The 26605-nt window shown below is 41.2% G+C and overlaps 1 protein-coding gene across 2 annotated transcripts in view; it reads left to right on the top strand.

The window, feature by feature from the left end:
• olfm2a (olfactomedin 2a) overlaps nucleotides 1-26301 on the top strand; it is a 42888-nt gene extending 16587 nt beyond the window's left edge. Inside the window, exons 1-6 of one of the 2 annotated variants that reach the window (XM_034143070.1) lie at nucleotides 2797-2940; nucleotides 12727-12876; nucleotides 20486-20641; nucleotides 22428-22647; nucleotides 23195-23301; nucleotides 25318-26301. In XM_034143070.1, coding sequence (XP_033998961.1) covers nucleotides 2797-2940; nucleotides 12727-12876; nucleotides 20486-20641; nucleotides 22428-22647; nucleotides 23195-23301; nucleotides 25318-25992 — 1452 coding nt within the window. In that variant the 3' untranslated portion in view covers nucleotides 25993-26301. Of the gene's footprint in view, nucleotides 1-2796; nucleotides 2941-12726; nucleotides 12877-20485; nucleotides 20642-22427; nucleotides 22648-23194; nucleotides 23302-25317 lie in introns of those variants that run through there. The other variant, XM_034143071.1, reaches the window with a different exon arrangement.
• The last annotated feature ends 304 nt before the right edge of the window (nucleotides 26302-26605 follow it).

Here is a 26605-nt window from a genome sequence, read left to right as displayed (position 1 = left end):
TAGTGTCTAGACTGCTATTATAAAATCACAATGCAAGCTGATGAAAAGAGAGAATAAAGAGATCTGGGAGACAAATGTTCCTTAGAGATGAAACTTCTGAGTCACCAACTAGTAATAAAAGCACAGTCGACGGCACATGTCTAATTTGAGGAAACAAAAAAACTACCTTTGATATTGATCATTATCATTTTGAACATTAGGCATGGGCAAGGGAATTTATTATGTCAAACTGGGTCCTTACTAGTTTAGGGCAATGTGTGCCTATTTAGTGTTTATTCCATAAGGCATTACTCAGAACATACTGTATATGGTCGTCATAATTGGGGCCAATGGAGGAACATTTAGGATGTGGCCATGTACTTCTACCTGCTTTGAAATATCCTACTTCTTGCACAATGGCCATAGTCGTACATGGGGTGAAAGATTTTCACGTAATTGAAGATGATGCCCCAATAAGCACCATCATAATGCTTTTCTTTTCAGTCACCGCTCTTACTTTGTACCAGGACAGAAGCAGGAGCTTGGTTATTTAATAAAGAAACAAAGGTAAAGGACGTCCATCGATGTTTAAGTCTTTGCTGCCACCCAGTGAATGTCACCATTACTGCATTCTCTTTAGACGGTACATTGAAGTAAATATTAAGTACGGTAGATTACAAACATAGCTTTCTTCATCTCTCACAATAGTTGCAAGCATATTCCCTTAAATATGTAAATATAGTTTATAATAAATGTTATTAGCACATTGTTTGGATTAGTTATAGTAATTTGCCTGTAGACATATAATAGACAAACTATTTAGATACAAACTAAATCATCTGTGATGTAATCAGATGATATGTGAAATGTACGTGGCTTCAGTCTATTTCCCGCATGCCCCTGAAGGCAGCAGTGTGTTTGAGACACTTTAATGCATTGTACCTTTCTCTAAAATCTCTGTGAGACATGGAACAGAGTGATTCTAAACCGAAATGCCACGCGCTGCCTCACATATCCTTGACACGTTCACATAAAGTGACAACTACCTGTCTACCAGTTTCACTATTGCACAACAGCGATGATGGGCGATGATGGGCTGCAATCCCACCGGTAGCCACACAGGGTCAGTCTTGCTACAAAAATAGAGGCGCAGACACATGTGGGAGCCAGCAGGTGAACTGAGGAGGGATTCATTATTGTTGGATGGGGCTGAGAAAGCTGTCTCTTCTCATATCACTTCACAGTATGTCCGACACAGCGGAAGCAATATCACTCACCCGATGTGACTGCTCGGGGAAGGGAGCCCATCCATTGCTGACAAACTGAATAAGTCAGCAGACCAGGAAGCCAACAGAAAGGAAGATGACCTGGCCGTTTTGTCTGAGTGGGCCACTCTGTCATCATTATTCATGGTTGTTTAGGTCATAAAATGACACCGCCAGTGGCCCAGAATATTGCAGGAAAATGCGGCAAGGAGATGCTTCAAGCTTCAAGTAGTAATTTGAGACAATCTCCGGATCCAATACATACCCTACATCCAAAGAGTTGATCTACACACGTCTGAGGTCTGTCCTGAAATGATCTCCAATCAAGATAGAGGCTAAGCCCCTTAGGTGATACAACATCCAATAGGCAGTAAAGCAATTGCTATGCTATCTGACACTGTTGTGATTGTGCTAAGAGCTTAAGCCATTTGGATTACAGCAATACAACAATTGTTTACCTGCACCACTTGAAAATAACTTGTAATCCCCCATTATTGAAGGAAAGCATGTGGTAGCAGCCAGGTAAGAAAACAAATGTATTATCAGTTTTGGATACAAGTTGTTTTGTAAACTTTAACGTTATCCGTCATTATGTCAATTCAATCATTATCCACATTTGAACTCTTGCACTTATTCTGTAGTTTTAGAGTTTCAGGCAGTGAATGTCGAGAAGACATGTAAGTTAAGATGGTGATATGGTTACGCCCCAGGCAGAGTGGAGATGGTAGGATACTGTAGAAGTGGAGGCTACAGGGTGATATCATGTCATGAAGCAGAATGACGGATGAGCTGTCAGAAGCAGCCGTAGGCAGAGGCACCTAGATCTCTCATACCATTCATACTTTTCTGAATGTCTCCCCTCACGTCCCTGGAAAACCTTAAATCTATCGACTTCCTTATTTTTATAACCAGTCGTCCAATCAGTGAAGTTAGTTTGATGAGGGCAGTCTATACTCAACCCTGAGATCATGCCTTTGGCACACACATGCCACATAACAGAGCAGAGATCAGCCCTCTCACATCAGTCTCTATCTGATCTCCACACAGCACACAGAAATGTGGAAGTGCACACACACTGAGATTTGAATCATGAAAGCACAGCCAAATGTCAGAGAAACAGAAAAGAATAGATGCATGCATGCAAAACAGGGCTGGCAAGAACAGAGCATAGGCTGATCGGGAGGGGTTGAGACAGAGAGGCAGCCAATGCGCAGCTCTGCATCTTGAGGTAGAGAGTGGAACGGAGAGGGAGGGAGAGATAAGGGGAGAGTGAGGAAGTGAGAGAGAGGGAGGGGGTGAGGCTGAGGCAGTCACTCTGAGGGGAAAGATTCCAGGGTGATGCTGTTGGATGTGAGCTGCTCTCCTCTAACCAGTCTCTGGCTGTGGGTCTGGTAACTGTGCTTCACCAGCTCTGGAAGGCAGACACTGACTGGCTGCTTCCTGCCTGGACTGTCTGGAGCAGAGAGGGGTTTGACTGGAGCCGAGGTCCAGGGCAGGGCAGGGTAGGGCTGGCTGCAGGGCTGTTAGCGCCGGGGCCCCACAGGGAGCAAACATGAGCGTTCCCATGCTAAAGATCGGGGCGGTGCTCAGCACCATGGCTATGGTGACCAACTGGATGTCTCAAACTCTGCCCTCTCTGGTTGGACTCAACGGGACCACCATCTCCAGAGGGGGCACTTCGGAGAGGATTGTCAGTGTGCGTATGACTTACTTTCATTTTTTGCAAGTGTCTGTGTGCACTATATTTGTCCATTAATGTTTTTATTGTGAATGTAAGGTAAAAAGAGAGTGACAGCAGAAGACTCCGGGTGATATTGAAAAAATTGAAAGATACTAAGATGAGAGTTAGAGTGTGCCTCATGTTTAACTAAAGAAACAGTAGAGGGGTTTCTGGGAGGAGTGATGGGTGTGGGACTGTCACAAGTGTTATGATGTTTTAATAAGAGCAAGATGATGGAAGTCGACATGCATGTGCGAGCAATGTTTCAGCCAAACGTGAAAGATGTACATGTTGGTGTGTGAGTCATGTTAAGTATAATGATGCAGGATTGTGGGCTAGTGAGTGAGTGAGGAGTGAGAGGCGGAGGCGCAGGGCGGACGGTCGTGGTAAATCATATGTCTTTGGCGGGGTGACGGGAGGTAGAGAGCTGTTCTGAGTGATGTTCAGGCTGATCCCATCTGTCACTCACCTCCAGGGTGGGAAAGATGTTCAGATTCAGAGGTGATGGGGGAGACAGGGAGGTTGAGACAATGTTACAGTTTAACGTCTTATTTCTCCTCTGCTGTTTGTCCCTAAATCCTCCTCTCCTCATGTTAAACATTCTGGCATTTAGAGAGGTCATACAGGTACAGTATAACAAGGGCATCTGATGTGTTTCGTTAGAAAACTGTTTGTTAGTTTAAGGTTTTATATTTAATTTTGTTTACACGCTAAGTTTTTTTTTCTGACAGTTTGCTAATAGGAGGCAAGACAGACATTAAATATATCAAGTAGACTAATAATTGATGAATTCATAGGTAACTGATTGCCTTCGCCTCTATCCCGAGTGTGTTATTTGTGGTAACCTTACCCTTTAAGCAAATACTTTGGTCTGTTGAAATGATTGAATGAAATGTAACATCCCAAGAGATTTGCAACCATCTGGGTAAATGTGTGTGTCTGCATGTGTACATGAATTGCTGTGTATGTGGGTGTGTTTTTATGTCCAAATATGAACCCAAAGGAAGTGTTGGAATGTGTGTCTCAGGGGGGACATTCCATCTGTTTAAAGAAGAGTTATATAATTTAAAAGTATTATTATGTCTCCCTATTATTGCAGTGAGGTGTCAGGTTGATGTCTTCTTGGAGATAAACTCACAGTATACCCTTGTGAAAATGTCAAGCATCTAGATAAAAGCATTTTTGCTTCCAAATTGTGTTGTATCTTTCCTACATCAGGCTCATATTTGAGCAGGTAAATCTCAGTAAATCATCAAAGTTAAATCATAATGTCAGAACGCAAGGCATGTTTGAATTATTTACAGCACTAAACTCTATAATCCTATTGAACACCCACCTTTCCCCGGGGCTATGGCCTGATTAAGCTATCCACTGTTTTTTGTATACTTGCTTATCCTGCTTAGGGTCAAGAGAAATAGAATATGTTGCAAGGTTCTTCTTCAGTAAACTCATGTCTGGGAGCCTTGTAATTTGCATTTCAAAAGACTGGAAACAACAGATTATTATAAATAGTTGTGAGTGGCTATTTTCTTTCAGGCAACTCATTCACAAGAGAAAAGGAGAAAGGCTGCCATCTAAGATAATTCCATCAATGTTTTATTACAACTGATGAGCCAGTTTGATTGTGCCAGAAAATATTACAGTATACCAGTCTGCTGTGATGGGAAATGTCTCCCCTTTGAGACAGGAATAAAACAATGGCAGGGAATAAAACTTTAATGTAAAGCCTCGCCTCAAAGTCCCATCACTATTAATGAGACATTTGCCTGTGATGATCTTAGAAGCAGTCGTGACTCACACAATGTTTAGAGCTCTAATCAAAAACAATCTAGCCACGGTCTTGTGACACTGTGATGCTAGTGCGCCAGTGGCCATTGCGTGCACTGCTGCCAGTCTCCACCCTGGCACCAGTGCACGCTGCTTCCACTATTCTCCAAGCTCAGAGCTATTTCCATAGTCTGCTTCACTTGCTTTCTGCGCTCGTCTTCTAACCAGCTTATTCAAGAACACAGCTGACTGAGTTTCTCTGTCCTTTCTGAGAAGGCACTGAGCACAACCCTGCCTGGATGCTTGTACACATCTGGAGAGTGCAAAACTATGTTCTTTAATGAGCAGAGGAGACCCAAGAGCTCTAACATTTACATAGAATGTGTGTTCCTGCACAAGATGGTCAAGCCCAAAAGTCACTTTTGTAGACCTTGTGCACGCACACTTATTTTTTTTAAATGGTATACTAAGAAATTAATATGAATCTATTAATACAATTGGCAGTTGTTGTTGTTGTTGTTGTTGAATAAGGAAACCAGCATGCTCTTTCATTATGCTTTTCAAAGCTGAAATCAAGGCAAGGTAACACCTGACATTTGGGATACAGTTGCCATGGCATTGCTACATTTGTTTTGCCACATGAAAATCAACAAAAATAAGAACTTTAATTTTATTTGCAAATACCTGGGGGAATGCATCACATAGTTTAGCATAGTCAGAGAGACATCATACTTGCTATCAAGTTAACCACTGATAAATTATATAATAATAATAATATAATAACAAAACTGATCCGAGAATTGAACCTTGGTGTACTCTACATGTTAAAGTCAGAGTAGAAAATACGTTAAGATAGATCATATCTGCTTTTAAGTAATAACAACTCAAGGTGTACCTGTTTACTGATTCTTTCTGTGCTTAGGAAAGGATTACCGGCGCATTATGGTTTATTATTTCAAGGAAATAAAATGTGTGTACTGTATCTGTTCACATGTACAAGATGCCTAAAAAAGAAAAAAGCCTTTTTGGGTTTAATTTAAGGAAAGAATAAGATAAGTAGTGTAAAATAACATCGTGCTGTGAGCTGGTTTTCCTCCTGCCCTCCCCAATATTTTGAGTCACCAGCTGCCAATGTCATACATAATGTGGTTGCATACCCATAACACCTCTTTTGTGTGTGTGCGTGAGTGTGTGTTGACTCTCCCTTTGATATCTAAAATAAGAAAGCTGTGAGGCAGAAGAGTGAGATCAAATATTCCCAGCATCAAAAGGGAGCAGAAAACAACAAATGGCAGTGAACAAACCGCCATGCTCACAATATGATTGGGGTCACCCAGCCTCTGTCTGTCACTATGTAGGAATGTAAACTTTATCACATCCACTGTGCAATCCAATAAAGCAGACTGTTAAAATCGATTCTTGGCCATGGATTTAAGATTAAACACTGCTGCAGAATTTTATTTGCACACTTTTCTTTTATGTTCATTGTACAGCCTTCAACCAAACTTTATTTGAGGTCAGACCCAGACAGGTGTCCTCTACTACTTAGTCAATGTGATGTGGTGTGGAGAGACAGATTCTCAGTGAAAGACAATCTAATAATCATTCTTAAATTGTTTTGATACATGAGCTGCGTTGTAGCCTGTGTACAACGCAGTATTGATCACAGACTTTATAGATGGGCTCATTATCAGGCCTTAGACATGGTTCATTTTCTATTATGACAGTGTAATTTCAAGTCAACTGAACTTATGCCTGACTCGTGCTTTGCCCTTCAAAAGCTATTTGATGATTTCACAATTCACACTCTTCTGCAAGCCACATTTTCCTCCATTGAACCACTGACTGTGTTCTAACAGTTTATACAGTTTTTCCTCACACTCTCTCTCACCCCTCCTCAATTTAACACCAGCTATCAGCTACAGCTATCTGGTAGCCGTCTAACAGCAGACTGGATGCCAAATGTTTTGCACCGGGGCTACTGGCACGGCACAGGCAGCCTGCTCCAAAAAGTATAACGTGTGTAGCTCCTATGTGCTGAACATTGGTGAGTGTAATATTCTCCTACTTCTCCAACAGAGCTCAAACTTAACCCCCCAACTTCAAAAAGCACTTGACGGATCTGCCAACCCTACTGTCATCTAAGTGTGATCCCGATTAGAATGAGTGAGCTGCAGATGGAAAGCAAGCAGGACACCAGGCAGGAGGGGTGGCAGGCACGGGAGTGATGGAGTGGGAGAGAGTACGAGGCAGCAGGGAGGAAAATAAGGCAGCAGGGAGAGGGGCTTGATGAGTTTATGAGTCATATTATTGACTGGCAACCATGCTGCACTGATTGTGGTAATCGGTTTTCCTTGGGTGCAGGACAGACTAGGGACTTGACTCGGAGTCTTCATTGGGTTTTGTTGTAAAGGCCAGCAGCTGGCCTGTGCATTGAGGATTGACTGATTGTTCATTTGAAGAGCGGGGGGGGTGTATTTGCATGTTTATTTGTACACGGTCGATTACAGCAATATCCAGCCAATTTGAAAAATGAGATCAGATTGTTTGGCCATAGATTGCTCTGTGTAGCAGGGACAGATGTTTCTACTGTGCTGGGGACAAGCGTTTAGAAGAAGTGAATGCCTGGCACAGAATGTGACTCTGCAGAGGGAAAGAAAGTGAAGATGCAGAACAAGGATAAACAAAGTTGGCATTGTGGGATGGAAACGGAAGAGAAAGATTATGTGTGTAGCATTCTTTATCCTTACTATCTCTCCTTACGCCCTTACTGTATCTCAAAATGCTTTTCTCTATACCACTTTATCTCAGCCCTATACTCTTCTTACACTACTGTACATCCTGTGACGTTGCACTTCCTCAGAGAGGATGGCAGGTTGAGTTCACAGCATAGCAGCACGATCTATCTCATATCCCTGCTCCTGCCTGTTTGCCCCTTTCTGCCTGCTGTTTATGAAAGTTATAATAGACTTCCCGTCATGCTCATAAAGTAGAGAGCTGAAGATTTATGACCTCATTTAGCTCTGGCTTAACAGCAGCAAGCTCCAGGGTTCATTTAATGAAACGCCAGAGGAAGTCCATCCTGCAACTCTCGACAGTGATACCAGCAGCTCCAATGTCTAATTGGATAATCCCTCTGAACTTTGTTAATCACTGCAATGCAAGGGTCTGAGCAACTTTGCACTGAAGGAACACTTAGGTAAAAGCACAATGTGGCTTGTTAGTTTTCATTAAGGTTGTAAAGGACACATTATCTCATTGGAAACTGGTCCTTTGTACATGCTGCGAACAGGAAGCAGAGGAGAAAGGTTGGAGTTGCATTGGGTAACTTGATTTTAGCTTAGTAATGGCCACAGCCTCTCATCTCCTCTTCCCCTTTCTCAGCAGGGATTCAACTGAAGTTGTCATTCTGAATTATGACTGGGCAGCGTTTTAACTAAGCTAGAGGAAATTAGAACCATCTCTCTTTCCCTTGTCAGCCTTTCTCAAACCACTTCATTTTCCGCCTATCACCATATCAGTAACTTCCAATTAAATTGTTTTTCTATTGGGAGAATGGCAGGTTGTAGATGGAAGACATAGCAGCAATGGATGACGAGACTTCATAGGCCCAGGCTGCCAGTTGTGATGTCATGGGATCAGAGGGAACCCGTGGGTGGCACAAAAGGGGAAGGACACTAATCTTAGAGTGCAATTTTAACTTGAGTAAGCAAGCCTAATTGATTTTTCATCTCTCTTGCCCTCTGCGGTTTCCTGTTGTTTTCAATGACTGCTGTCTTTCTCCTTAATGGGCTTTCGCATGGCAGCCCATGACCGTGAAAGCTTCAAATCTGGCACTTACATATTCTGTTTCATCCCTGATGTCTAATGGGTGAATTTCTAAGACAGGGAACTCAACACCTCCTCCCTAGTCCCTACTATAACCACTGTCTGTGTCTGGGAAGAGAGGATTATCTCTCAGACCTGAAGCTCCCTAAGATAACTAATAGCTAATGATGATAGCACAGGTTATGTGATCACTACTTTCTTAAACTTTTACACTCTGACCTGCACAGTATGCAAACATCATTCATTTATTTGACTATGTATACCCTGAATAATATTCTGTAAACCACTAGTTATTGGAGAGGTTGGATTTCCACCACTAATGACGTTTCTTATAGGCTGCATGGGGCTGCAGGGTGTTTAATTAACCAATGGCATTGACCCAATCTTTGGGGGACTGATCATATATAAATAAATTAACTGGAGTTCCAAAACATATCCGTTCACGACATGCATCCCGAGAGATCAGTTTCGTATGGTATATAGATCGCATCGCAACAGCTCAGGCACAAAGTATATAGGGACAAAGCACATTTGCATTTAAAAATAACCTCTTTCCCCCCGCAATCTAAACTGCCAATGTGATGAGAATGGGAAAGTTAGTGCAGAATGGATAGGTGGGTGGTAATGAAATTGGAACGGCTTCAAATAAGCTTTTAATTTCAGCCCAGCATTTATGAAACATTAATGAAGAGAGGAGAAGATGGGATGCTGTGAAAGCTCCCTGGCTTGGGGAAAAAGCACATGAGGAGCACAGCGTGAGCTTAAACATGTTGGAAAATTAAGAAAGTATTAGGATAATGGAGCTGACATGCCTCAAATATCACTTTGTTGAATTTAGAACTTGCTTATTACAGCCCACTACGTAAGATATCATAACAAAATATGTTAGACACCAACTGTGGCTCCCTTTCAGGCTGATAGGAATATGAAATATTGATGCCCTCTTCTGCATCCATTCGCCACAATCCTTCTGAACCAAAAGTGAATTTCTAGTGCGTAGGCAGACAGGCAGCGCCCACATGTTTGGATATGAGGTAATTGTATTGAATGCAGGAGGCTGCACATACCCCTCAGAGTGAGTAAGACAAGTGGATTCTGCTGTTTGAGGCTAACTAACCTCCACTTGTTAACACAGCAGGCGATCAACTGTAATGAGTAGATGGTGTAAAATGGTATGGCCTCAAGATTCGCTATACTGTATCTACCACACGTCCAAAGTATCGTAGCAGTCAAAGTGCTCTGCTGCAGTAATCATGCATACAGCTGCTCAGATATGCACAGAATCCCTTTCGGGGTTTAATCAGTAGTGTAGCTGCAGTTTCAAATGCATGCATCATCAACATTTTTCATGTAGAAAATACCACATGTGGAACAATTCACATGTACTGTATGTGCTGTTATTCTGTGTGCATGCAGATAATATACCGATACACCTAGGCAGGCTCACAGAAATACTTGCACTCACAAACTCATGCACACATGTTGCAATAAATCTGACGTCCTGACAGTGACTGAGATGCGGGCAGAGAAGCAGACAAAGGAAAGAATCTCCCCCTCGGGCAATGGCAGAATGAAATAGACAGTCAGTTATGGTTGAAAGAAATTGGAGGAGGCTCTGCTATTGAGACTGCCTTATTTTGTCTTTTTTTAGCTTCAACTCCGCCAATGTTAGACTATTGTCTCTCCATTTTACAGCCAGAAACTGGATTGCCTCAAAAAAGGAAGACTAATGATAAAAAAAAGGTGCTGACTGACAGAAAAAAACACTGTGCAAGTCACTTCAGGAACTGGTTGCACATTAACTTACAAACAAGCTCATAGTATATTACTCGCTACTTAGTTTAATTAAACTTAGATGTATTCATTTAAAAAAATGTATGAGTCGACTTAATCTACCCTTATATATAATGAAACAGGTCAAATATGAAAAGAGTGTCTTGTGTCATTGTCATGGTTGATATTGCAACATTGAAGTCACTCAGGTATAGTCTATTGGCCATAATGTATTTGATCAAAGTCAGATTTAAAATGCACTCAATCTGAGAGTGTGAGGAACTGGAGGAAGAACAGGGGAGGGGAGGGAGAGAGGGGGGTGGGGTGCCGAGGGATTTGCAGGAGTGACAAGATGTGACAGTGAGCACATTGGCTTGCAGGGTGGTTGCTACTTTACACTCCAATCACACAGTCCCCTTGTCCCCCAAGACATTTTAATCTGATCCCCCGACCAAAGAAGATGAGAGTCAGAAGAAAGCGGCACCGGGTCGAGCCACAAGATCTTATTTCCAGCCTTTTTCTGCCACTTATGCGGATGGGTCTTTAATTGTATCACTAAAATGGCTGCTTCTTCTCTCATTATATTTTGCTTTATGTGCCGAGTGTGTGTAGGTGCAACGTGAATGAAAGGAACGGTCCGGGCCTTTGTGTAAACTGTGTGCACATGTGCTACGGCACTACTTTTGATTGGATTAGTCAGAGAGAGAAATCCATCCTTTCAGTTTGGACCCTCCTCCACTGGTTACGGGCTGCATTATCGATCTCGAACAGCTCCATTTCCTCTCGGTGTCCAAACGTATTAGATGCCCTGCTTTCACACAGCCTGGTCTGATCCCTCCCTCTTCCTCTCTTCTTTAAAACCCCCATTTTCCACCCCGTCAAGCTCTTACTCCATCTCTGTCATGGCGTTGTGTTTTTCATCCCTTTGTGTATTTTCCACAAATGTTCTCGTCTTATCTTAATCTGCACCCATTTCTGCCTATTGTTTCCCTCTGACTCCTCTCTCCTCCTTCCTCCATCTCTCTCTCCTCCTTTCTTTACTGCTGAGAGCACCACCTCTGTCAATCTCTGGCTTCGCTTTCCCTCTGTTCCTCCCCAGTTAATCCTAAAATTAGACTGCATAGATTTTGAGTAGTTGGATGGATCAATTGCTATTAATTGCCTTTGGGGAAGAGTCACTTTTGACAGGGTTGCAAGAGAGTAGGCGAATGCCATGGAGAAATTATGACTTTGCAGCTAATGTATGGTGACAGAATGGGCACAACTAATCAGGATATGGAAAGTATTAAAGAGTTTTCAACAACACTTTCAAATATTAGATACATGTCTCAGTTTAGAAATTGTTTATGAGGGTGTAACACTTTTCAGATTACTGTTGATAAATGCTGGAAGAAAAATATCTAGTCTGCCCTCATGTATTTTGAAAATACCAAGCCTGCTTGGTACGTAATGAAGATTTAAGTTGGAAACTTTATATGGGAATAACAGTAACAGAAAGTACGGGAATGAACAGGAAATAACTAGAATATAATGGAAATATAGGGGTTATCTGCTTAGGGTTCACTTAACATGTCATATTCAGTCAGAAGCAACCCTTTAACCAGATCCTAAAGTTTAGGATCTGGTTAAATGGTTGCTTTAGGACCTAAACAGACATGGACAAATAAATCCATTCATTTGTCAAATACTAATTGGCAACGGGCCATGTGGTGAGATAAATAAAGGGGAATGGTACTTGAAAACAACAATATGGGCTTTGTGCAAACTTGCCGTTTAAGCAAACAACTCATTAAAAAATAAATGTTTCACAATAAAGAATGACTTGAATTAGATGAATTAAAACTCCTCAAATAGCATGTTTAATCAAGCTACATCCCACATGGAAACAGCTAGTTAGCAAGGACAGTGCAGTAAGTTTGCTTTAGGCTACTCTGTGCTGTTTCACTGAAACGTCATTCAAAACAAAAACATATTTCCACTTAGAATAATCATAACTTGCATAGCATGTAGTCCCTTGGCTGGCATTGCAGTGTGGGCTGCACAGATGATAAGAGAATGCACTGTGCATGGCGGGTAGTCATTTTATTTGATTATTATTTAATGGAATTCTGGCAAATTATCTGTACATGTGATGGAAGAGTGCGCTGCTGAGTGAAAGCATTGGGATCATTCAATATAATAGGCATACATTTAACCAAAACATGCCATAAGACGTTGTTTTTCATTTGATGTGCTTTTTTTTTATAGACATTGTGCAAAATGACCCATAACCCTTTTTTCAAAAGATTCCAGGGACATTTTTTAACCATTTGTAACATAAACAGGATAAAAAACAGCAGAGAGAAGCAACACGTTTATTCTCTTGGTCTAAGATATGTCTCTGTGTTTCTGCAGGCTCTGTACCCGAGCCCAGAGGAGGGCTGGCAGATCTACAGCTCGGCGCAGGACGCAGATGGGAAGTGTATCTGTACCGTGGTCGCACCGGCACAGAACATGTGTAACCGAGACCCACGCAGCAGGCAACTTCGCCAGCTCATGGAGAAGGTGACAGCTGTCAATAACACACTCACTTTGAGACACAAGTGTTACCCACACAGACACGCTGCAGCGCGTCGTGTCTGGCGCCGTCTGTCACGTATACAGGCTGCTGAAGTGAATATAGACACTAACTTTACCCCACAGTTGATCAGACACGAAGATGAATATCTGTTTGTTAGACTCTTGTTTTTTTAATCACATGTTGAGTATAAATTGCCTTAGTAACATACATGTTCCAAACTTGCCCCTGAATTAGATTCAGTAAGCCTCTTAATGTTTTCTTAATTCCTAAAATAAATGAACAGTTTAACCAATCAGCGAAGATAGCAAATGCTTTGTCTGCGTAGTTACACAGTTAATGTTGCACACACTAAATCTGTTTACTTAGAGTTATGCTCATTCTGCTCAGTCTTCCTCTTAGTGAGAAACATGTCAATACATCTTTTTATGAAAACGTGTGTCCTATATGTCAAGCAAATAAATGTAATGTCATACTAAACTTTGACACATGCAAAACCCGCAATCACACTATACTGTTCCAGCAACCAGACAATAAATCTATGTTTTATTTGCATGCAGTATTATTGACCTACAATGTGTACGCGCAAGCACACAAACACACCAGTGGTGAGAGTAGACACGCAGGAGAGGATTGCTGCAGGATGGCTTCTTTCCATTCTTATCTACTTGTCTCCTAAATTCACAAATAATTATTAGAGAAATAATGTTTGACAGCTTTCCCCTGCTGGAGAGGCCATGGCAGCTTGTTGACAGCAAAGTTGTTTTTTGCAGATGCTCTAAGCCAGTGAATGGGTGAATAAGCGTTGATCCGCAGAGTGAGTAAAAGCCTGAGAGCCGAAAGGTAAAAAAAGAGCGGGGGAGACAGGAGGGGCTGACATTGATGTAGTCTTTTGAGGAGAGATGGAGGTAAATTGAAACGCTGAATAGGCCCCGAGGTCCTGATGGATCAATGAAGAGACACCTGAATTCACATATTGCATTTCTTCTCATTTAAGTTTGCCTTTTCCCCTGACAGTCTCTGCCGGCTGCTGTTTCAAAAACAGGTTCATACAGACAAAACCCACACTCATCACACCTTTGAAAGAAGCATATTTCAACAGAGAAAGCATATTCTTTCTGAGAAACAGACACACTAGATAAAGCTTTTCAGAGAAAGTAGCTGTCTTTACCTACATATGTGAATGTATAGATGCACCATATATGTCTTTACAGGAATAGTTTTATACTATACTATGTATGTTCATGTGGAAAGAATACATTTCTGCATGTAAATATCCCCCATCCTTATTTTTAAGTATGCAGAATCCAAATACAGTACATACAGTATGCATTTAATGATGGATATCTATGTATATACTTTGCAGCATTGTTAGTGCTGCTTATATAGCTAAAGCAACTGAGTTTGTAGATTGAATGCAGGTTAAATACAAGTCTGTAGAGCAGGGGTCTCCAACCTTTCTTCATCTGAGAGCTACTTTGAAAAAATGAAAGTGGCCAAGAGCTACTTGCATCACATCGCTTACATTTATTCACATAGCCCTCATCAGTTGAATTAAGCTATACTTTTGTACACGTGTGAAATTGCAATACCTAAAGCTTATCAAAAATCTTAACTTCACATCAAGTTCCAAGAAAACGAACATTTCTCACATATTATTATGGCCCACATAGTAAGTACATCACTGAACATTCACATAAGTCTCCTTAATCACCACCTTACAAGCATCTTATGGCACATGTGTAAAATAAGTGCATTCACTATTTTTCACAGTTGGTGAGATGAATGGCGCTGCATGGAGTCCACCATAGAGGTGTATCCTGGAGTGTACCCACTTAGGTTCACTCTAATAGAGTCATTTATATGTTCTTCAGTCATTCTTGTTCTGTATTTAGATTTCATTCATGTCAGAAAAAGCTGCTTCACAAAGTAGAGCCAAATAAAGCAGACATTTTCAGTGCTGCTTGGTGAATGTTCTTATAGTTTTCTGGGTCTACAAGGCTCCAGAAATGTTGTGAGTTTTGCTGAGACTTAAACTGAACATTATTTTGGAGATTTATAATCTCCATCTCCGTCTCCACAGGATTGACCTGAACAGTTCAGCCATCTTTTTCTTCTTCTTCTTCGTCTTGACATTAAATTATAAATCAATTGTATAGGTCTAGCCTCCCTATATCTGTGTGAGTGTGTATGAAATTGTTCCATCCTCAAAAACAAAATACGAATGCTTCTGCAGTCTAGCTGCAGCTTCTAGCAACGGTCTTCTGTTAAAAAAAAGACACTGAATGTCTTGAATGTGGCATCACACACATGACTTGAGTCTGAACACAGCAGACAACAGGAGTATTTACAACATCATTATAAAAACAAAAATAGTGCATGTGGGTGCACACTTACATTCTCTGTCTTACTGTTACATAAATCCCATGAATGTATGAGATTAGGTTAGCTTCATCATATCTCAATCAGTGATTAAGTGAATAATAAAGTTTCTATCGGGTCACTATCAGCTTGTCACTCATTATTTTCAGGGAGGGGGCCTGACATGACGATAACGAGTGTTTTTCAAAAAACACAAATCCCTCCCTGTGTGTCTCTGAGCCGCAGCGACAGGGCCTGATTCAGAGCGGAGCGGGTCATTCTGCTGTTAGTTCTGGACTGGTGTTGGTGGAGAAAGCAGACTGCTCCGTGTGTGGTGTCGCTGTGCCGCTGTCACGTCTGTTCCTTGATCTCTGCGTCACCGACCAATTTGATATTCGTGTGACAGAACAAATTCTAAAATAAAAAAACGTTATTGTCCAGCCGCGGCCGAAAAATGCTATAATCGATAATCGAGCGGCGAGCAACTGAAAAGCTGCCCGCGAGCTACTGGTAGCTCGCGGGCAGCTTTTCAGTTGATCGACGTGTTGGAGAGCCCTGCTGTAGAGTAATGTGAAGGTGTGAGAGCTGTGACTGCAACATGATCTTGTTTAAAGTATGTCTGGTGAGCCTTTATGCAGATATTAGCATAACTTTTGGATGGTTAAAGACATAAAATAAAGGTGAACATATGTGAGGGTGTAGATTTATACAATGAGAGTAAAGTTGTTCATGTTCCATTCTGAAAACATTACACAAAAAGGCTTATCAAATGACCACAGAGTGAAATAACTGCCTCTCAGATTTGCAAACATTATATGTATTGATGTATTGGATTGAATTAAACAGCATGGGTATGCACAGTGCTTGTGACACACCAGTAGTCAGAGCCAAGCTCTCCCATCAAATACAGTGCACAGACCAGCCTAATGAGGACACCTGTGGTCAGCGCTATTTTAGATGCACTCTAGCGAAACCACAAGTAACAAGAATATATATGTGTGTGTGTGTGTGTGTGTGTGTGTGTGTGTGTGTGTGTGTGTGTGTGTGTGTGTGTGTGTGTGTGTGTGTGTGTGTGTGTGTGTGTGTGTGTGTGTGTGTGTGTGTGTGTGTGTGTGTGTGTGTGTGTGTGTGTGTGTGTGTGTGTGTGTGTGTGTGCACATAATAGCACTATGCGCACTAAGAGATCCTCATTTGAACCCCGAGCATGTGTGGGATTTATTTGAGCCGACCAGATCCACAAAGGCTCCCCCTGACAGAGAAAGCCAAGGTTGCACTAACAATGTCAAAACCGCCCTCTGTTCAAAGAATGTAAAGCAGCCTTCTGGAAAAGCCTCTATTCAGCTTTCTGCAAAGGCAGACAAAATACCATCCAGGGCAGAGTAAGCCCTGAAGGACGGTGGGGAGAGAAGGCTCATTGCACAGACTCTAGGACACCTCAGCCCAGACTTGGACCTCTCGGTTCAAGTGAGTTAAGATGAGATCAAATGATATAGGAGGGCCCAGTCAGGTAGGCATACACACAATTACGTTACACATTACTTGTTAGACGCTATTATTCAAAGCGACTTACATACTCAATACTGTGGACAATCCCCACAGGAGCAATTTGGGGTGAAGTGTCTTGCCCAGGGACACAACGACATGCTGACTGCAGTGGGACTCGAACTTGCTACCCCCTGTTTTGAAGTCCAGCACTCTATCCACTGAGCCACAGCCTCCCATACAACACTTCAGGATTTGGTACAGACTGAGTCATTAACAATAAACACCTGCAAATGATTGGATTCTGGGAAGTATGAGGTGTGGGTGCTTGAGTGTGGATCACTTATGACAGCTCAGAGGATGGAGCACTCCCAACTGTCACCACAGAGCAGGAGGACACTGTTAAGGTTTCAGGCTGGTGCAACACTTAACTGTTTCTCGTTCCCCCATCTGTAGTGCTGTCAAACTAGTTTTTAAATTGGTGAAGAAAAACAAAGTCACACCAACTATTCACTGGTCAGTTCACGAAGCATGTGATGATTTGGGAGTACAAAAGGTGTCAAGGTGTAGGCAAGCAAGACATTTGGTGGTAAACAGACTTTAAGTCGAGCTGAGTGACCTTTGAGAGTTTGGACTGTTTATTGTTGTGAGAAGTGATTTGAATAAATATCTTCTCACTTTATCAGTGTGCTTTGAGTTTCAGAGGTGCTTGTGGGTGTGTGTTTGTGTGGGTAGTTAGACATATGTGCGCATGTGTTGCCTATATGCACCACAAAGCCCTCAAACATTTGTCAGAGGATTTCTGGCCAGTTCAGTGCAACGTGCAGGATATGAGGGGGTGTATGAAACAGTAGGTTGGTTATGCAGCACGAAAGTGGGTTATCAAAGCGTGAGCATGTGGAGTACTTAGTAAAAATTAAACATAGTGCAAAAGTGAAAACTGAGCTTCAATAAACACCTACTTGACAGCATGTTTGCACCCCCATGAATATGGTGTTTATTTAACTTGGGTACATCATCATAATGTTAGTGAACAAAGCCTGCTACCCTTCTGTTTGGATAGCATGGAGAGATTGGATATTGATATCCTAATTAGGTAGCTTTTTTTAATAATTGATTAATGTGTTGTGCTTCTTTATGCGTTTTCTTGATTAAGCTCTGCTGCTTTTTCAAGATCACTTTTCATCTTGTTTAGTCTTGTCTTTAGTCTCTTATTTGCATTTGCTAATTATGCCACCTGTTTATTTTTGTTTTTTATATCCTTGTGTGTTTCAAATGACTTACAGCTGTCCTTTAACTTAACTCTCTACTTGCATTGTTCATGTACATACTGTGGTAAGGTTGTATTACCACACTCATCCATTTCTTCAAACTAGTGCAGAGACCACACTTTTAATGTACAGTTCAATGCAAATATGAGGAGGAAAGCAAACTAGTACATCTATAGCAAGGTCAAGGAGATAGTACATTTGCTCTCAAATGAATTGAAATATACAGATGACTAATAGCATTGGAACCCTTTAGGGGAATACATTTTTGGAAAAACGTTCCAACCTTCACTGGGGGAAGTTATGAAAACAACTTGGGGGGGTTGGCAGTTTGGTGACTGAAACAACCTCTGTGAGCATTTCAGAGTTTTCAGGAATACACAAGTAAAAGTAGGCCTATAGGTTATTAAGGATTTTTACTTTAAAAAAGTAGGTGAGTAAACGTTAGTGTTATATTTGTTTAAAAGGAGGAGCAGTGGTTAGCAAAACAAGTTACAATGCATGTCCAAGTAAACACTATTAAACATCACACACCATAATGTATAATTTGAAATCTACATTTTAAACAACTCAAGGTCAGAACAACTCTGAGAAGTATGAGTATAACAATCTGTGGGGTGATTTTATGGAATGGTTTGGAGCAGGAGTTAAAACAAAGCACAAGCATAATTCAGTTTAAAAGGATGTACAGAAACACTTTTTTGGAAAACTATGAGAATGAAGAGAGGTGACTGAAGATGAGAAATGATTGTATATGTATATATAAATGTAAATGTAAGTAGGAATAACTTGCATAATGATTTAAAGGACAATCATTGATCAAGTAAGGGGTGGGAATTAATAAGCATTTGCTTCCTCCTACTGCCTTTCGGACACATATGATTTTTTTAAATTATTATTATTAATATGAAGACTTTTTTGTTGAATATATAAATATTATCATGAATGTGGATAAATACTGTATTTTAACAATACGGTATTCTGTTTTTCACATTTGTTATTTTTTATTTGTTATTTTTCTTTTAATCTGTTCGAAATAAAGATTGAAAAATGAAATGAAATGTCGCATTAAAGCACAAACCAAGTATGCAAGTATGTGCATACAGCAGCCCTTTTCTTTATAGCCTTACTGGCATTCTCCAGAAATCAGGACAAAAGTCAAGACAATTGAACTATAAATCCATAAAGAGTCGTTCGACACCACGGCGGGTGGAATCATTAGTAAGCCACATAAAGGAAACAGCCTGCCACATCTTAAAGCGTTAGCAGCAGAATAAAGCATAGCCAAAGCAGATAACACAGACATGTAAACAACATTAACACTTCAATCACTGCAGCCACAAACAGAGCGCATGCACGGTTTCTGCACAACGATGCGCGCACACACAACGCTACGTTTTCAGGCAAAGCAGAGGAAGTTTCATTAAGATATTGTATTGTTGTACTCACGTTTCTGAACGGTTCTCTGCTAGTTCTGTGCATCGCGGTTTCCTCTTTAATCCGCTCCAGGTTCAATTTACTCGCTTGTTGATTCCTAACAATTCAAACACATAGCGAGTCCACACAGTCTCTCTTGCTTCGCTGCGATCTTCAATTATTTCAAAAAAACGTTCAGTTGCATAAAGCTTTGCATTCACAACATGACAGGGAAATACTGTCAAAAACAACAGACAGTCCTCACACAGCACCCTGTAGGTAAAAGTCCGTCAGTGGAGTCACCTGGAGGATCGGCCACAAATTAGCATAACATTAAACTAAACCCAGCATGCACCTGTAAACAACATCCTGTCAGCTCGCCGGGGGGTGCATTCAGTGATTTATTTGGGCAACCTTCTTCTTTTTATTTTTTAACTATGACGAGAAACAATAATGCTTACCATTGGACCTGGCTTACCATAAATAAGTGATCATTGATTATATTGGTTGTTTTTACGTTACTGTTACCCAGACGGAAACTGTAAATACATTGAAGAGAGAACCCAGTAAGTCATGGAGGTTCCAGTCAGACTCCAACATAAAGTAGTATGATAAGCTGCAAAGACTCATTCATGGAATGTCATTTTACTCTGAATGAAAAGTTAAGAGTGTTCCCTCATTATAGCAATATACATTATTTTACTCGTTATTTTTAAATGTATTATTTGGACTGCAGACTGTTGGCTTGTTGCAAACAAATGTTTTCATCTCAGTTTCCAGTCAGGTTTAGTTTTGTCCAACAAACAATCCACAAAAACCTAAAGAAATGTAATTTGCTGTAATATAAGACAAAGGAATTACTCTTATTTTAGAACATTATTTAAAATAGTAATCAATGACTACATTAGATGATCAACTAACATTGACTTATCAGTTCAGCTGTAATTGCAAGCTAGAGCTGCAAGTCTAATGAGGGTTAGTGAAAAAATCCTTATTTAATTACACTTACCAAAGTCATTGTTTAATGTTTGTTGGTGTTTGTTTGTCTGTGTGTTTGTGTGTGTAACAGGTTCAGAACATTAGCCAGTCAATGGAGGTGCTGGACCTGCGGACGTACAGAGATCTACAGTATGTAAGGAACACCGAGAGCCTAATGAAAGTGCTGGATGGAAAGCTGAAGGTGGCCTCTGACAATCCCCGCAGTCTCAATCCAAAGGGTTTTCAGGTAATTGGCTGTCTCCTTTACACCATGTGTGTAGTGTTCTCAAGATGCTATGAGATGTTGTATTGCTCTCAATGTGCACACAAACTTTACCAGATGCATGGCAATCTCTCGAATCACTCTTCAAAGGCAATCAGATTTTGTGACTCTCGATAGACTGACACATAGGTACAAAAATAAAATTCCAAAACATTATTCGAGTCACGTGCAGAGAATAATTCATATACCCCTAAATAAGTAAGCTTGTGGACCTGGAAGAAAAGGGTTTTTTCTCTGTATTTTCCTTTTACATTTACACTATTTCCTCTCTCTGCTTTCTCAGTGTCTCTTCCTCTATATACTTAACATTCTGGTGTCTGCTCTGAGATAACAAACACATATATTCACATTTATGCGTTATCTCTCTACAAGCTAAGGCTCAGCTACCATTATCAACAGGCCTTTTTGTCTTCCTGTCACCATGGTGTCTTGCCCAGGCTTTCGGCACATTTCTCACACCCTTACAGATATTAGATGGACCATAAAATAGTTTGATTAAAAGATGCTCTGATAAATGCTAAGTGTGCTTTACTGCACACTTGAGACCATGCTTCAGCGACAGGCGGTATTTTTCTTTTAGTGTTTTTTATGAAAGCAAGTACAATAGAGGCAATGAAGATGTTTATGAAATTTGCCAATTCTCCTCTAAAGCCTGAGATGACTAAAATATGCATAGCAGTAAGCGTTATATTCGAAGACTTGTCTGAATGCAAATCCGCAATCCAATAAAGAGGGGAAGAAGTATTTGAAAAAGCAGGATTTGACCAGAGCAGGTTTGCTGATGAATGCGCGCAGCTCAAAGTTGCCAATGGCAGAGCGTGGGAGATTAACGAGACTGAATTTCCGTGGCTTGAAAAGGGGAAAATGAGATTTATGATGTGGCGCCACGGGGCTGAGAGCTGCTCCATCACCAGATTTACGATAAACCTTAACAAGGAGGAAACAGCCCCTCCTGTGATGGCTACACTTTATTGATACACCTATTTCTCTCTTGAGCCTTCTAACTTCTGCGCAGGCAGCCTGCCTCTCTTGCTGCTTCCTGCACTCCTACCTAAAGACACATTGATCCTGTTGCTTCTAAACACATGAGTCACAGACCAAGTTTAAACCCAACATCACCACTGAATGTAGGTGATAATCAGAACCAGCTGAGACAGGAAACAGATATACATTTGGCCTTATTGAAAATACTGAATACATTCAGTTTTCTTATCCACACAAAGGATTGAAAATGGAATTAAGTCTACGTATGCTTTAGAGATCATAAACAGAATCCCATACAAGTTAAACAAGTGGGTGGAAGCATGATCAATACAGAAAAAAGCCAGCAACAGAGAAAGTGTTTAATTATAAAGAGCATAAATATAAAGAGAGTCAATTATGTAGACGGTGGTGTAAGACACAGCCAAAGAAATACAAAAAAATAGAATGTCCTTGTATGTTCCAGAAATGTCTGGTATTCATGAAATCCCAGCTGCAGTTCCAATATAAATCTCATGATGAATCCAGGCGCTAAGAAGCCAAACAGATGAACCAGCACCAAGCGACAATATGAACTCCTGATTGAGCGATGATTTATGAACCAGAAGCAACACCTGAAGATTGAAGGGCTAGCTAGCCTATCCTGCACACAATCCCCTGTATTGTCTTGTATTGTCAACTTCATCCCCCATCCTGTATTCCCCAGGGTTTAATCTTCTCCACCCTTTGTTGCTGTTCCATTTATCTTTCTCTGTGATTACTGTCCTAGGAGTTAAAAGACAAGGTGTCCCAGCTGCTTCCCCTGCTGCCAGTGCTGGACCAGTACAAGATGGATGCAAAGATGATCCTGCATCTCCGGGAGGAGGTGAGGAATCTGTCCTTGGTGCTGATGGCCATCCAGGAGGAGATGGGGGCCTATGATTATGAGGAGCTGCGCCAGAGAGTCCTGCTGCTGGAGACCAGGCTCCACTCCTGCATGCAGAAACTAGGTATAAGATATTTGCAAATAAAAGTGGGTGCTTGGGTGGGTAGTTTACTTCAATTTATTCTGAAATATCGTAGCACTTAAACAATTAGAGGTTGCACAACAGCAACGAAGAAAGGCATGAATGTTCAAATTAAAATACGAAATGGTCAAAGTTTGTTGTGTACTGGCAATAATTCCACTCTCCATGATGTTCCCAATGTTTGCATAAATTAAGAAAAAATGGCCTAGAAAGCCTGAATTAATAATTGAGTGTTTTCTTGTATTGTGTTAGCTTGAACTGATGATTTTACAAAGTCCCATATATATAAATTGATGACTTAACAGGAAAAACTGCAATTAAAGTGTAGCCTTTAGGTCAATAGTGTTTTGTTATTGTCTACCAATGGCTTTAAGCGTCTGCACAGAGAAATGAGTTCATGCGTGATATGATTCATGAAACTTTTAATTACTTTTTAGTGCCTCACAAAACTGGGTAAACAAATGCAGAGAAAGTAATACTAAGTCATACAATCCAAGCATCTTACCTCTTTCTCTGATTTGACCTCCAGGCTGTGGGAAGCTGACCGGTGTCAGTAATCCCATCACCGTACGTGCGTCTGGCTCAAGGTTCGGCTCCTGGATGACTGATACTATGATCCCCAGCTCAGACAACAGGGTAAGTCCCACTGTTTCTACGCTCACCTGAGTCACCCCAGAACTAGAACCCTTTAATTCCTGCAACTCACATCAACAAACACAGAGAATGAAGTAGAATCAAAGTCATTCTCCAAAAACTCTGTCAGCTGCTTCTTCAGTGACTGATTGACTGTTTTGCCTGAATAGGACATCTCGTAAGCTCTGGAGGAGAAGAGTCAGAATGAGAAATGGGGATATGAACCTGAGTCCCTGATTGATAGCATCCCTTTTCTTTCTCCCTGTCTACCACTGTCACTGCATTTCTGGCTGATTAATCACTTCATCATCAGCAGAGAAATGAATAAGTTGTTTGGGCAAAATATTTCTAAATCACCATAGGTAATTACCAGGAGTGTGCTGAGATGCTCTGGACCCAGATGATGTAGGAATGGCATCCGCTGATTAGAGATGACACATGGTTTAATTTAGGCAAATACATGGTTAGTAGCAGATTGACAAGGACACAAGTGAGGGAGAAAATGAAGAGAAATTATGTGGCCTTTTGAGTTGTGGCGAAGTCAAAGAGTGGATTATTAGCCATTTATAGGGGAGAATTGAAACTGATGAAGTTTGAGAGGAGAGATGAAGATGGCCTTTTTCATCCCCACTCTGAATCATAACAGGCTAAATAGATATTGCCAACAGAGAAGGTCAATTTCTGTGACTGAATGCTGTGATCTCTGTCTGTGATCACCTTGCTTGCTGAGATCACATTAAACTCTTAAAATGAATCACTGATTGTATTAATAGCCAGATACATCAACAATATCACATCAACACTCACACCAATCATGATAATCGCATTAGGGGAAACATCATTGAGGAGCCAAAACAAAAGCATGGTCTAAATGTGCTACAGTGTTTGCCTGGCTCAGCTCTGGGGACTCATTCAGCAGGCAAAGGAGAAACAATGCCTAATGCTCCATAATCCCTCCTTCTCCATAATTCAGATGCTGTACCTCACCTCCCCCGACTTCTCCAATACACTACTTCCCCCCCCCACTGGAATTGTTGTTGAAGAAAAGTGCCTATTCTCCACCTGGGAAGCAGGCAAGAGCAGCAAACAAAAAGAAAGAGCTGACAAACAATTGGTGGGGAATCAGAGGAGCAAGAGCTACATCCTAACAAAGCTCTCCTTGATACATTAAGAAGAAAATAAATATCCAAGCCAAGTGCAGTTTAATTGAATCAATTAAAAGCTGAACTGTGTCCCGGCGGAAGCATTGAGGGAATGAGATGGGATATGCAGCCAGAGAGGGGCCATGTCAGTGGAGAGATCCGCTGAGAGTGCTTGAGGAAAAAGTTAGAGCTGCTAAATGGATTGATTTTCTGTGAATGTGGACTGGAAAGGCCAGGGAGCACAAGCAGTGGTAGATTGCAAAGCACAGGCAACGTCTTCACTTGCAAACGTGGGAGAGATCAATAACAACACATTCGAGTACAGTGTGATCATGAAGGCACACACTCACGCTCCGCCCCACATACACACAGCACGCTTACTTTGCTCCGGGCTCCGCCATCGGCTATAATAAAACATTGCTCACAGTGCTCTTGCAAAGAGGTTTGCCGGCTATAACAATATTCTCCTGTAACCTCTAAATATGTTCAGTTTCTCCTTTAGTTTATAAGGGCTTCATTTTATGATTATTTTGTGATCAATTAATCTGCCAATGATTTTCGAGGTAAATCGATAAATAGTTTGGTCCATACAATGTTAGAAAATACTTAGCAATGTCCACCCCAGTTTGTGAAATGTAAAGGTTTAAATGTATTTTTCAGTCCAACACCCAAAAATATTCAGCTAAAAATAGAGAAAAAAAAGGAAATCTCCATATTTTGGATACTGAAAACATCATATTTTGCCATTTTTGCATTATAAATAACTATTAATTGATTATCAAAATAATTGCTGATTATTATTTATTGATAGACTTATAAAAATGAACTTGTTTCTATCCCCTCATGCCAATGGGATTCATTGTTCTTCTCTCCGCAGGTGTGGTCCATGGATGGTTACTACAAGGGGCGGCGTGTCCTGGAATACCGCACAATGAATGATTTCATGAAGGGCCAGAACTTTGTGCAGCACTTACTGCCTCACCCCTGGGCCGGCACTGGTCACGTGGTCTACAACGGCTCGCTATATTACAACAAGTACCAGAGCAACATCATCATCAAGTACCACTTCCGATCTCGGAGTGTTTTGGTGCAGCGCAGCCTGAGTGGAGCCGGCTACAACAACACCTTTCCTTACTCCTGGGGCGGCTCATCTGACATCGACCTGATGGCGGATGAGAATGGCCTGTGGGCTGTATACACCACCATCCCCAATGCTGGGAACATTGTCATCAGCCGCCTGGAGCCCATGAGTCTGGAGGTGCTGCAGACCTGGGACACGGGCTTTCCCAAGCGCAGTGCTGGAGAGTCTTTCATGATCTGCGGTACACTTTACGTCACCAACTCTCACCTGGCTGGTGCCAAGATCTACTTTGCCTACTACACCAACACGTCAAGCTACGAGTACACAGACATCCCCTTCCACAATCAATACTCCCACATCTCCATGATGGACTACAACCCCAGGGAGAGGGTCCTGTACACCTGGAACAACGGACACCAGGTGCTCTACAATGTCACACTATTCCAGGTTATTAAGACTTCTGGGGACTGAGAGCCCTGAGAAAGACCGCTTCAAACAATGCTGTGATCTTTGTTCTGGGGAGGGGAAATGAGCCGGGTGGAGGTGGGTAATGGGTTGTGGGTGGTGGGGGTTAGTGGCTTCAGTGTATGGGCATAGGCTTGGATTTTTTTTAAAGAATTTCAATCTTCATAGAGTGCTATTATTCACATTCTTAAAAAAACACTCCGGCAGCAGGCCGGTAAAGATTCAAAGACTGATCGCTTCTCTTATTTTTATTTCTGTGATGAGTAAGCATGGTTCTTTTTATTTGTGATGAGAAATAAATATAAATCTTTACCATTTATGACTTTGTATTTCATTATCACTTTCATTCCAAGTTGACCTTCCCTGCATCTTGGAGGGGTGAACAACAAAGAAGAAGCTCTTTATGTTGTGGTTGTTAAAACGTGGATCCAAATTTGGATTTGCGTGTTTTCCTAAAGTGGGTACTACTGTAGGTGTTCTATTTTATTTTATGACTAAATGTTTCTCTTATTTCTTTGGTATCTTAGTATTTATAACTTGTTTTTCAGTCAAACATAGCTGATATCAATTAAATAGTGTTTGGAATAAATCCAAGCTGTTTTTCAGCATGATTTCTTAA

This window comes from Trematomus bernacchii, unplaced genomic scaffold (genome assembly GCF_902827165.1).
Source record: "Trematomus bernacchii unplaced genomic scaffold, fTreBer1.1, whole genome shotgun sequence".
Lineage (NCBI taxonomy): Eukaryota > Metazoa > Chordata > Actinopteri > Perciformes > Nototheniidae > Trematomus > Trematomus bernacchii.
This window is presented reverse-complemented; position numbering and strand designations above follow the sequence as displayed.